The following is a 14054-nucleotide window of genomic DNA, read 5'->3' as shown; positions in this document are numbered from 1 at the left end:
AAAGTGACCGAGATTGATAGAGTATGACTGCGAGTTTCCGTGCAGATTCAGTTCCAAATCACCGATCATGCACCCTCTCAGTTTGTTTGCATTACTGCCTAGATTAAAATGTCTATCTCAAGACATTTGACTCCACAAACTCAGACATATTGTGTACGTCTGCTAAACATGAGCGTCCTTTCGGCAGTTTGTATGTCATCTGTCCGTCCATCCATCTGGTTTGTCAGTCAGTCTTCCCATCTGAGCGAGCAGACATATCATCCACAGCTCTCAATTCCACCTGAGCCACGGATCAAGATACCTGCACTGCCGACCCCACCACCCCCTGTCCACCCTCCTACATTAACATCACTGATAAACGGAACTGAAAATAGTTACTCGTCTGTCACTGAGATGGATCATCTCCCTTCTTGCAACAACTCGGCAATACCGAAGCGGGAGGTGCTAACATTTCAACGCTGGCAGCTTGGGACATGTATCACGCCGGGGGGGGGGGGGGGGGGGGGGGGGGGGGGGGGGGGGGGGAGGGGGGGAGGGGGGGGGAAGGTGTACGCCCGTTTAAATGCCTATATCCCGCGCCGCTGAAAATCTGAGGCAAGAGAAGGCGGATCGAAGGTAAATGCTCGCACAAAATGTGCTAGGATGCGGCAACTGCCTTTTGTATATTGGCAATTTTAAGGTGGCAGCTGCAAAGACCGTGTCTCTATCAAATACGTGAACTCTTTCCATATGGTGCCCTCTCTGTATGTGAAGTTTGGACTTACTTTTGTGCCAATCGTATGTAAAAGCTAGCTTTGGGAAGATTTGGGAAGATTTGGCTTTATTATGATAGTTCAAGCAATCCCCTACTGCTTCATTAGTTCAAACAAGTTGTACAATATGTCTGCGGAGCATTGTCCCAAGAGTTCTGCCTCTGTGGCAATTGTTTTGCTTTTAATTTTGACTTCAAAGACAGCAAGTGTGAAAAATAGGTGTACGGTGCCAACCCATAGCGGTGTACGCCTCCTGTTCCTTTTTCCGACCAGCAGGTGTACGGTGCTGTTCAGTTTTAAAGATGAATAGCAGTGGAGCACTATGGCCATTATTTGTTCGTTCTTGAAACTTTGGACTTTAGACATACTAGCAGGTAAGCACAGTTAGTAATTCAGGACTTGGAGCACCTTGATGAAGCTAATGGACATTAAGTGTTTTCTCATCCAGATGGACGTGTCTGTAGTGACAATAGTTAGATATTTGGACGTGAGTGCCGTTGCGCCCTTTATATGCCCCTTATGCCTGAAGCATTTCTTCTAAACCGCAAGTAATTATCAATCACACATTAACCATCACTCGGGAGTGAACCTTGTGAAAAGTGTAAAATAATCGTATAGTCCTCCCTCTCTAGCCCCTACCTCCCATCCTACCCCTTAACACCCCCATCTATCGCCCCTACCCCCCATCTATCTCCCACCTCCCCCCTAGCCCCTCCCTTCCATCCTATCCCCTATCTCCCCCCAAGCCCCTACTTCCCATCTTACCCGCTTATCTCCCCCCTCCCCCTGGCATCTACCTCCCATCTCCCCCCTAGCTTCCATCCTACCCCATATCTCCCCACTTCCCTCTCCCCCTCCCATCTTACCCCCTCAGCATCTACCTCCCATCTCCCCCCTAGCTTCCATCCTACCCCCTATCTCCCCACTTCCCTCTCCCCCTCCCATCTTACCCCCTCAGCATCTACCTCCCATCTCCCCCTAGCTTCCATCCTACCCCCTATCTCCCCTCTCCCCCTCCCATCTTACCCCCTCAGCATCTACCTCCCATCTCCCCCTAGCTTCCATCCTACCCCCTATCTCCCCTCTCCCCCTCCCATCTTACCCCCTCAGCATCTACCTCCCATCTCCCCCCTAGCTTCCATCCTACCCCCTATCTCCCCACTTCGCTCTCCCCCTCCCATCTTACCCCCTCAGCATCTACCTCCCATCTGCCCCCTAACCCCTACCTCCATCCTACCCCAACCCTTCCCTAACACCCTTCCCTCACCTGATATCCCCCTAAGAACAATGGGATGGAGGCTGAAAAGAGGAGAACTCAGCGCATCATCACATTGCTTTCCCTCTGTCTTTATCAGACGGTCGCAAGGGGATGGGACGGTTCGACAGAACCCCCTCTCTCGTTCCTCATTGCAACATACCTGCATCTGTTCAATAAATTACTGCGAGACCAAGCGGAGAAGGCGATATGCATTAAACCAGGCGTACACCTTCCCCCCGGAGTGTATATCCTCACTACCAAACGAACACCACCGGTATCACTGGACATAAAACTGATAACTCTTATCGAGGGGTACCACTTTTTGTTCGCGGCTTGTTTTAGTTCCCTGAGGCGAGACAAAAAATGTAATCCCTACTTTAGAAACCTTGTACGATGTTTAAAAAGATAAGATGGAGCGAGGTTGAAAGCGTTGATTTATTGCTTCGGACTGCTGCCGAGAGCTTCGGAATGGTAGCTAAGTGATGCTTTTCTTGTAGCTATGTTAACGGACGTCTGTCGATAAAACTACTCGGTGGCTCTTACATGAGCAGTACCAGTTGAAAAGCTTCCACCAAAGGAACACTAGAAGAGCAAAGAGCTCCACCGCTTTGAGCGAAGAGCAGAAAAGCAAACAAATGAACAAAAAAGAATAAAACGAAGAAGAAACAAGTCGCGTAAGGCGAAAATACAACATTTAGTCAAGTAGCTGTCGAACTCACAGAATGAAACTGAACGCAATGCAACGCAGCAAGACCGTATACTCGCAGCATCGTCAGTCCACCGCTCATGGCAAAGGCAGTGAAATTGACAAGAAGAGCGGGGTAGTAGTTGCGCTGAGAAGGATAGCATGCTTTTCTGTACCTCTCTTCGTTTTAACTTTCTGAGCGTGTTTTTAATCCAAACATATCATATCTATATGTTTTTGGAATCAGGAACCGACAAGGAATAAGATGAAAGTGTTTTTAAATTGATTTCGAAAATTTAATTTTGATAATAATTTTTATATTTTTAATTTTCAGAGCTTGTTTTTAATCCAAATATAACATATTTATATGTTTTTGGAATCAGAAAATGATGGAGAATAAGATGAACGTAAATTTGGATCGTTTTATAAAAAAAATATTTTTTTTACAATTTTCTGATTTTTAATGACCAAAGTCATTAATTAATTTTTAAGCCACCAAACTGAAATGCAATACTGAAGTCCGGGCTTCGTCGGAGATTACTTGACCAAAATTTCAACCAATTTGGTTGAAAAATGAGAGCGTGACAGTGCCGCCTCAACTTTCACGAAATGCCGGATATGACGTCATCAAAGACATTTATCAAAAAATGAAAAAAAATCTGAGGATATCATACCCAGGAACTCTCATGTCAAATTTCATAAAGATCGGTCCAGTAGTTTAGTCTGAATCGCTCTACACACACACACACACACACACACACAGACAGACAGACACACACACACACATACACCACGACCCTCGTCTCGATTCCCCCCTCTATGTTAAAACATTTGGTCAAAACTTGACTAAATGTAAAAAGAGAAGGGAGGGGGGGTGGGGGGACACAAAGACAACTTTCCAGTCAGTCGCAAGATCGGAACAACTAACATAAACAAGACGACAAGAAGAGAAATACGATAATCATCTTATCATCAAAGAAGAACCCGGTCAGATGGTTGGGCAAAAAGAACAGAACAAGAACTCCACGAAGAGAAAGTGAAAAGATAATAAGAAGCTGCTGCTGCTGCTGCTGCTGCTGCTGCTGCTGATGATGATGATGATGATGATGATGTTGTTGGAGGAGCTTGGGTTGTATGCAAACCACTCTGTGCGTGCGTGCGCTCGCCTGTGTGTTTGTGAGTGTTTGTGTGTGTGTGTGTGTATGTGTGTGTGTGCGCGCGCGCGTGTGTGTGTGTGTGTGTGTGTGTGTGTGTGTGTGTGTGTGTGCGCGCGCACACACATGCAAGCACATGATGAAAACCCCTGTTAATAAATCCTAAATATTCACTCAACATACCTACCTGCGTTGATTGATTGATTGATTGATTGGTCGGCCGGTTGGACGGGTATGTGTGTGTGTGCATGTGTTTGTGTGAAGGCGGGGGGGGGGGGGGGGGGGAGAAGGAGGTTGTGTCCGGAGAGAGGTTGGTTACGTTATCGTTTCTGACAGATGAAAGTTCTTTCCCATCATTTTTGTTGCTTGGTGTCTCTCAACAAAAGAAAGTTTAAATAAAGGAACAGTAAAAAGTGTTTGCGTCAAATACGTTTGAAGCAGGTTGCGAAAACAATCCGGGAAATTTATGTGACTTTACGAGTGTCGCGAGAGTTAGCAAGAGGACCTTTTCCTATCACAATAAAAGTGAAATGGGCCACAAAATTGCTACTCCAAATGTCTCAATACTTTTTTAATCTGCAAAGTAGCAGCTGATTAAGTGAGTGCTTTTTCCTTCTCCAGAATGTCTGTCTCTGTCTCTGGCAGTCTGTCTTTATCTCTGTCTCTCTGTTTGACTCTCTCTGTCGGTCTCTCTCATTCTCTAATTCTCTGTCTCTGTCTCTCTCTGTCTCTGTTTCTCGGTACAGTAGTCTTACTTGTAGTACCTCCTGCAAAGTTTCAACGGGATTTGCACTGAACTGGAAAACCATTAGGTGAATTTATGCTAACCATCAGGTGAATTTATGTGACTTTACGAGTGTCACGAGAGTAAGCGTGACGCCATTCGCACATCACACTGATACAGAAATGGCCCTCTGAATTTGCCAGCCACATGCCTGATCACTTTCCATCAAAGGGGAGCATCACTTGACGACTTATACCGAGGAGGTGATTAAATAGCGATGCCTTCATTTGTCCTCGAAGTTATGGCATCTTCTTTTACTTTTTAGTAGTGTTGAAAAGGTCGTGTTTGCCTTGATACCTTTTCCCTCATTCTCCATTCACTTTCTAAATACGTATAATATGGTAAGGGTCCTTCCTCACTTTTTGCTTCCATGACTGAAGGATCTTCACAGAAAGGGGCCAAGGGACACAACCAAGTCTGTTCCAGAGTTCGTCTAGCTTCTCGGTTGCTTCCCCTAGCATCCCGTGCTCTCTCTCTCTCTCTCTCTCTCTCTCTCTCTCTCTCTCTCACACACACACACACACACACACACTGACACACACACACTGCCGCCCATTCCCTTTCTATTTGAGTTTAAACAATCTGAATCCAATCGCGCGGTGAGACTTTATTTTTTATTACAAATGTTCATTTAGGTACCAGTTCAAGATCTAATGACTGTACCTTAAAAACAAGTCGCGTAAGGCGAAAATACAATATTTAGTCAAGTAGCTGTCGAACTCACAGAATGAAACTGAACGCAATGCCATTTTTCAGCAAGACCGTATACTCGTAGCATCGTCAGTCCACCGCTCATGGCAAAGGCAGTGAAATTGACAAGAAGAGCGGGGTAGTAGTTGCGCTAAGAAGGATAGCACGCTTTTCTGTACCTCTCTTTGTTTTAACTTTCTGAGCGTGTTTTTAATCCAAACATATCATATCTATATGTTTTTGGAATCAGGAACCGCCAAGGAATAAGATGAAAGTGTTTTTAAATTGATTTGGACAATTTAATTTTGATAATAATTTTTATATATTTAATTTTCAGAGCTTGTTTTTAATCCGAATATAACATATTTATATGTTTTTGGAATCAGCAAATGATGGAGAATAAGATAAACGTAAATTTGGATCGTTTTATAAATTTTTATTTTTTTTTACAATTTTCAGATTTTTAATGACCAAAGTCATTAATTAATTTTTAAGCCACCAAGCTAAAATGCAATACCGAAGTCCGGGCTTCGTCGAAGATTACTTGACCAAAATTTCAACCAATTTGGTTGAAAAATGAGGGCGTGACAGTGCCGCCTCAACTTTCACGAAAAGCCGGATATGACGTCATCAAAGACATTTATCAAAAAAATGAAAAAAAGTATGGGGATTTCATACCCAGGAACTCTCATGTCAAATTTCATAAAGATCGGTCCAGTAGTTTCGTCTGAATCGCTCTACACACACACCCACACACACGCACACACGCACACACACACACACACACACACAGACACACACACACACACACGCACATACACCACGACCCTCGTTTCGATTCCCCCTCGATGTTAAAATATTTAGTCAAAACTTGACTAAATATAAAAACACATGCACAATAAAAAACGACAACAAAAAGAAACACCAACACAGTCATATTTTGCATGGAAACGCGTACATTCAAACCACACAAGGCAAGAACAATCTCAACAGTTGAAAGTCAATCGACTCTTTCACGCACCTGACATTTAAATGTTTTCTGTGTGCAAGATGATGATAACAATATTAAAAAAAACCCACTAAAACTCATCAGTTCATTTAAAGAAAAACTGCTTGATGAAGAAAAAAAAACTGCCATTCCAAAAAGTTCCTCCTGAAAAACAAATGTAGAATAAAAGATTAAAGCAACATATTTTAAAAAAAAGTAAAGACAAAATACATTCTCAAAAATACGGGGGAAAAAAAGCTGTGCACAGAGTTATAGGCCAAAGGGTTGCATGGCCGCTAATCTTAAAGGTCCTTGTCTACATTTTTATACCGAAATCGCCATTTGACCATTAAAATGCAGAGTCTATTATCTACAATTATCAACATACACCCCCTTTCGATCAGGAAAGACGAAGCCAGTGTAGCCGTTTGAAAATTCATTGTAGTATTCCAGCGTAGTACTCATAGTAGGATATCCTTATTTGGAAAATGCCAAGCGCAAAACTCCTCTCAAATCCCGTGCATTTCGTGCGTTTATATATAAATTAAAAAAAGCGTGGACAGCGCTCCAGTGTCAAACTGTTGCTGCACTTGTTTTGGCGTGGCTATAAGCATAGTGACATGAATTTGATTGGTCAGTATTTTTAGGTAAAGCACACGTTCTCAGCAAACAGAAAACAAAATATTGGAAGCGTGAGTCACGCTACCCAAAAATAAAATCTTTTTTTACATATTTTTTTTTTCTATAATTTTTTCCCCATGGTTCATTCATCATTTGACATAATTTTGTATCGAAATCTAACCATAAGATTTTTGAAAAAAAGCAAAAATGTAGACGACCACCTTTAACGTAGGAGATACAACCCTTTGGCAGACAACTCTAAAAGAGTGAAATGAACGAAATAGGATTGTCATAGAAGAAAGCACTGCACACGTTCAAGGATTGTCTATTTACACATCTTTTAATACTGATTCGGCAAGATGAGACCCCTTTTTTCCTTGTTGTGGGTTGTCAAACTAATTATAATAATGTGTGAACACAAACAATAACGAGGGATCCAAACACCTTTTTCTCCGAAAAAAAACACACCTCTGTAGTCTGACAACTTGGCTTTTGTTGTTCACAGGAGGTCTGTCGATCATAAAAAAAAGTGTTGGGTGTCGTTGTCTGGTCAAAACGAACAAAAAAATACACTATACACTACACTAATATCACACAAACTCAACGATGAAAGCAGCAACATAAATAAAACAGAAAACGAGGGTAAAAAAAGAACACTTTACAACAAACAATTTTAATAAAAATTCACCTCAAGCGATAGAGGAAAAAAACCTTCAAACTTGGTTGGTGTTTCAAAGTGGCAAACCAAAATAGATAACAGTGACTCAATGGTGTCGATACAAGAAGAAAAAGAAAAATTAGAATACCATTGCCTGTCGATTATTACAACTTACCTGTTTCGTTTGTAACAACTATTCTTGGTCTAACCGGGGAAAAATACAAATGAATGTTCATGACATTTACACTACATTGGGGTGTGCATGTTAAAGATCCCACGATTGACAAAAGGGTCTTTCCTGGCAAAATTGTATAGGCATAGATAAAAATGTCCACCAAAATACCCGTGTGACTTGGAATAATAGGCCGTGAAAAGTAGGATATGCGCTGAAATGGCTGCGATCTGCTGGCCGATGTGAATGCGTGATGTATTGTGTCAAAAAATTCCATCTCACACGGCATAAATAAATCCCTGCGCCTTGAATATGTGCGCGATATAAATTGCATAAAAAAATAAATTTAAAAAAAAATCCCTGCGCTTAGAACTGTACCCACGGAATACGCGCGATATAAGCCTCATATTGATTGATTGATTGATTGATTGAATTTCAAACGTTTAAGTGCTTCATTTTGAGAGCATTTTATACGCTGCTTCTCATTCTCAAAAATAGTGCCAAAACAATATTCAGTGCAATAAAAATGTCAAATTACAGGTTATTTAGATTACAAAGGTGTGGGCTTTTTAGAAATTTCCAGTTATATACAGGAGTGTTGTAACAGAAGACAATCTGGAATGGCAGTTTTTACCCCTAATCTATATCTCGCTTTTTCCCTGAATAGGCATTTAAAAGAATATTCCGAAAGATAATCAAATAATATGGTTTTCAGCATACAACACATCTCTTATACATGAGATTCCTTCACACAGAAAAAGACAGGGAAACACACGCACGCACACGTATATTTCGTCTATTAGAGTGTCATAAGTTGACATAATATGACAATATAAGATATTATCTTCTGTACAAACTTGGACGGACCTTGGACAATAATATGATTATATCGTGATATTCTTCTAAGTCTCAGTTAAATAATGGGAGAATAATTTACGACAACAGTATGATTGGACAAAGTGATGAAATAAATTTACATATTTAAAAACTCGTTGTCAAAAGAAGACATCAAGTTTGATTGGACAGAAATTCCCTCCAAAGGAACCAGGGACTGTGTGTAATAATAAATATCAAATCTCGCGAGATCTGTTTCTGACTTTACATACATGTACAAAGGATAATTTATGAAAGATAAACGATACTGGTACAAATTCTATACTACACACATACAAAGGATAATTTATGATAAATAAACGATACTGGTACAAATTCTATACTACACATGTATACAAATCAAACATCACAATTTGGTGAGCGAACTGACCAGATAATTTCAATCGGTCAAACCGGTACAACATGATATTGAGACACTTCAATCGCCAGAAAAATAAATAGTTCATTCAACAACACACAAACACAACATTATGAGAATGTACACTAAAAAAACAAAAGTCTGTTTGCATGTTTCAAAGGCGTTAGGGAGGGGGGGGGGGGTGAAGTCTAATTTCGGACGTCACGATTATGTCAATCAGCTCAAATTAATGTTCCGCCGCTTTATGAAGAACTCTGTTTCATATTTCTTCGGAAAGTAAACGGGGTGTTGTTTCTGAATCACAGGCATTGCTAATCTTCAGCTTGAATTAAGGGTTTTCTTCAAAAATCACCTTCGCCAACAAAACCATTGCCTGTGAAGGTTAGCGCAGCATGGCTTCAAATCACTTTTAATCCTAAACAATTCAAGGGCGGTATTAAAATATTCTCTTGGAGTATAAGCTTAGCTTGTTGTGTGGTCCTTCTTTCTTCTTCTTCTGCGTTCGTGGGCTAAAACTTCCACGTACACTCGTGTTTTTTGCACGAGTGGAATTTTACGTGTATGACCGTTTTTTACCCCGCCATTTAGGCAGCCATACGCCGTTTTCGGAGGAAGCATGCTGGGTATTTTCGTGTTTCTATAACCCACCGAACTCTGACATGGATTACAGGATCTTTTTCGTGCGCACTTCATCTTGTGCTTGCGTGTACACACGGGGGTGTTCGGACACCGAGGAGAGTCTGCACACAAAGTTGACTCTGAGAAATAAATCTCTCGCCGAACGTGGGGACGAACTCACGCTGACAGCGGCCAACTGGATACACATCCAGCGCGCTACCGACTGAGCTACATCCCCGCCCTGTTGTGTGGTTCCAATCGTTCCTGATGAACTATAATATGCAATTCCATGTTCTCGGAAAAAAATCTTGTCTAAACCAAAACATTCTCTTAAATATTGACTGGATTCAAACAGAGGAACGTGACTGTTGGCAAAACTCCTGGAAGAGGAGGAGGAGGATGGATGGGGGTCGGTTTGGAAGAGTCCATTGTCAGGAGCGGGTAGACTGCTGGGGCAGTCTATGTCCGGGGGGCGTTTCCCACACCCAGCACTGTCTTGACGGACCCCATGCCGTACTTGCCGTCTGCAACACACACGCAACAGTTGCACACATGAAGAGAGTGAAACATTGCTAAACTTTTTTTTTCTTTTTTCTTTTCTTTTTTTTATCAATGACGAAGATTTTGTTTCAGCTACGGTCTTCTGAAGTTGACACAGTATCATGCCAAGTTCAGTTCATGCTGATAATGTTCATTGTTATTCTACATAGCTTTTGATCTTGCGACTCAACACCTTCATTCCCATGTGTTTTTGTTCTGAAAAGAAAGGTATCTTTTAGTAGAATGGCATTTCCAAAGACACTCTACCCGTTAACGTGTCCAATCAAGGGTACGGGTATTGATCAAGACAAACGTAAATGCTGTTCGCTTGGATGTTTCAAGTGCAAAATACCTCACAGGTAATGTGACATTTGTCCTCAACTCGGAGGACAAGCGTATAAAAGTGGCCATTAATGCCAAGAAGGTGAATAGCAATTGCTAAAGTTCCCTCCGCAAGCGTTTTGCTGTCACTAAAGCACTGTCTAATGAACCAAGACAAAGTGGGCAGTTTTATCAAAGAGACAATGAAACCATCGAAAGGGTATTACATATTTAAAGAGAAGAGGGAGAAAGATATAGCGAAACACACGCGCAAGTGTAGACCTAGAGAGATCTAGAGACAGACAGACAGACGGACAAGCAGAGAAAGGCAGACAGATATACATACCGACAGACAGAGGGAGACATACAGACAGACAGACAGACGGACAGACAGACTGCAGAGACACAGACAGACAGACACACAGACAGACACACACACACACAGACAGACAGACAGACACACAGACAGATCTAGACAGACACACAGACAGACAGACAGACAGACAGATACACAGTCACACAGACAGACACACAGACACACAGACAGAAAGAGAAGCAGAGACGGATAGAGAGACAGGAAGACAGACAGAGGCACCTTCTTCATGCCCGATTCAAAACACGTCTTAGCTTTGCGGTCCCTAAACGCGTCTAATCCTTCGAACCCCTCGACCCTGCCCCCCAGTCATCTATGTCACACACACACACACACACAAACACGCACACCACACGCGCGCGCGGGCCCGCACGCGCGCACGCACGCACACACACACACACACACACACGCACGCACGCACGCACGCACGCACACACACACACACACACACACACACACACACACACCGTCCACACTCCGTGTACACCCCGCTCGCTTCCCACAGGGGATGGGGGAGGATTGTACACTGTCACTGTACTCACACTGGGTAGGAGTGGGTCTCTCGTTGAGCCAGTATCGGAAGTTCTCCTTCGCTCGCATGTGGAACTCATTGTTCATCCACGACTTGCGAAGGTTGGCCGAGGGCTGAAGCTTGCCAAGGTCACCGGGTAGACGACCTTGAAGCTGACCCGTCACAAGGTAATTGAAGCAAGGGTCAGGCAGCCGTCTCACTCCGTCCGCCGAGTACTGGAAGCGCGCGGCCGGGTTCTGCCATGACGTCATTGGGTCTGCACGTCATAAAGTATACATTGATGTCACGATTAAAAAAGATTAGAAAAGATCAAAATGTGTGGGAATGAGCTTTGTTGACGTTAAAATACTCCCCAAGCGAAGCAATATCAACTTTCTCTGGAATGTCGTAAGATTCTCAGACCAAAGTCACCAGCGGTCAGGAATATTCGCGGAGCTACTATAGTCAAGCAATTCTTGGAAGTTTTTCTAATTAGCCCAGTGGAAGTGACGTCATATATTGAGAGAAGAGCGAACACTTTGAGATTCATTCAGTTTGATGACGAGCCTCGCGCGGAGCTATTTATGGAGATTTCCCAACTTTTTACCTTGCAGCAGCCATACAGTCGTTATCATAACATTATCACTACAAACTGCGAAACCATCACGAAACAACTGTACACAATAAGAACTGTTCAATACATAAATTACCTTCATTCTTTCGGTATTTTTTTGTGTTTTTTTTGTTTGAACTCAGCACAGAGAAATCGACACATTTACAACTAAAGTGAATAGGAGATGGAATGCATGAACAGAGCAACAAAAGCTGATACAACTTCCCCTCCTTATTGGTGTTCGGTAGGTTCTGATTTAAAAGTAAGCATCACGTGAGACTACAATGTGGTTGGTGCCAGATCAGAAAAGTCTGTGATTCCTGCAGTATTTTCCGGACTGAATAGTGTCACGACCAACATAACTGGCACTGTGTACTTTGAATGCGCAGTCTTGATAAGCCTGGCTTCGTTTTCTCTGTGTGAAGGTCGTTCAATTTTATCCATAAAATGAAGTTTTAATAACATACTTCTTCTTCTTTGTTCATGGGCTTAGGCTCCCACGTTCACTCATGTTTTTAGCAAGAGTGGATTTTTACGTGTATGACCCCGCCATTCAGGCAGCATACGCCGATTTCGGGGGAGGCATGCAGGTTTTTTTCGTGTTTCTATAACCCACCGAACTCTGACATGGATTACAGGATCTTTTTCGTGCGCACTTGGTCTAGTGCTTGCGTGTACACACGAAGGGGGTTCACTAGCAGGTCTGCACATAAGTTGACCTGGGAGATCGGAAAAATCTTCACTCTCAACCCACCAGGCGGCAGCGACCGGGATTCGAACTCACGACCTCCCGATTAGGAGGCCGACGTCTTACCACCACGCGACTGCGCCCGTCTATAATAACATACGAAAGAGGTCATTAAACCCAAGAGCAGGAGTTCAGAGGAATAAATAAAACGCTGAACTAGCTACAAAGTATCAAGGTTCAACTTCTATGTCCGCTTAATGAACCCAACCCTCTAAACGTAAGCACAAAGAAGGAAAATACGCACACAAAACCACGTTTTTCTCAAAAGCGGTATAACGAATAGCCCCATGACTCTAGATTTAGAATTCTATTGTTAAAATCTGTCAAAAAAGTGTGGTAGCAACCCCAACCCCGTCGGGTTGACCCAAGTGGTCCTTGGGCGACTGACTACTAGTTACAACTGGAGAAGTTCATGAATAAATGAGAGCAACGCGCAAAAGACGCTTAATTCTCACATATAGGGGCCTGTAGCAGAACATGATTGTCTTCTTCTTCTTCTGCGTTCGTGGGCTGAAACTCCCACGTACACTCGTGTTTTTTGCACGAGTGGAATTTTACGTGTATGACCGTTTTTTACCCCGCCATTTAGGCAGCCATACGCCGTTTTCGGAGGAAGCATGCTGGGTATTTTCGTGTTTCTATAACCCACCGAACTCTGACATGGATTACAGGATCTTTTTCGTGCGCACTTGGTCTTGTGCTTGCGTGTACACACGGGGGGTGTTCGGACACCGAGGAGAGTCTGCACACAAAGTTGACTCTGAGAAATAAATCTCTCGTCGAACGTGGGGACGAACTCACGCTGACAGCGGCCAACTGGATACAAATCCAGCGCGCTACCGACTGAGCTACATCCCCGCCCTAGAACATGATTGTGAGATCAAGCAAAATTATTTCCAAGAACACTTGCTTTTTCCAAGATTCGCATTCAATATTTACACATTCAAAACGAATCTAAAGCAAATAGAATCGGGGTCCCTCATTAGAACAATCAAACAAACTCATGCAGTCATTTATTTTGTTAATCAAAACAGGCTTTCATTTATTCTACACACATTGGTTTCTCCACGTCTCCTTGAGCTTCAACTTTTGAACTGTCATTTCTCTCGCTTATAAAACTAGTCTGAAGAGTATAGTATGTATCGATTGAACATTGGACTTCCCTCCTTTTAGCCACGTGACGTCAGAGGCAGACTAAAACTAAATAAAACCATAGTTTTGCAGACATTTTTTTCAACGCGAAGATTTGCGGAAAGAAAAACGAACACGATTTCCGTCGATAGCAATTATACAGGTTGCGGGCCATCTTGGCTGTA

At 42.7% G+C, this 14054-nt stretch overlaps 1 protein-coding gene across 2 annotated transcripts in view; it reads right to left on the bottom strand.

Moving 5' to 3' along the window:
- Positions 1-5220: 5220 nt before the first annotated feature.
- Positions 5221-14054, bottom strand: part of LOC138964937 (uncharacterized) — a 42974-nt gene continuing 34140 nt past the window's right edge. For both annotated transcript variants that reach the window (XM_070337019.1, XM_070337020.1), the window contains 2 exons: positions 11409-11654; positions 5221-10156 (listed from right to left, as the gene is read on the bottom strand). In XM_070337019.1, coding sequence (XP_070193120.1) covers positions 10092-10156; positions 11409-11654 — 311 coding nt within the window. In that variant the 3' untranslated portion in view covers positions 5221-10091. The remainder of the gene's footprint in view (positions 10157-11408; positions 11655-14054) is intronic.

Source organism: Littorina saxatilis, linkage group LG4 (assembly GCF_037325665.1).
Source record: "Littorina saxatilis isolate snail1 linkage group LG4, US_GU_Lsax_2.0, whole genome shotgun sequence".
Lineage (NCBI taxonomy): Eukaryota > Metazoa > Mollusca > Gastropoda > Littorinimorpha > Littorinidae > Littorina > Littorina saxatilis.
The sequence above is the reverse complement of the archived record's forward strand: the minus strand, read 5'-3'. Positions and strand labels throughout refer to the sequence as shown.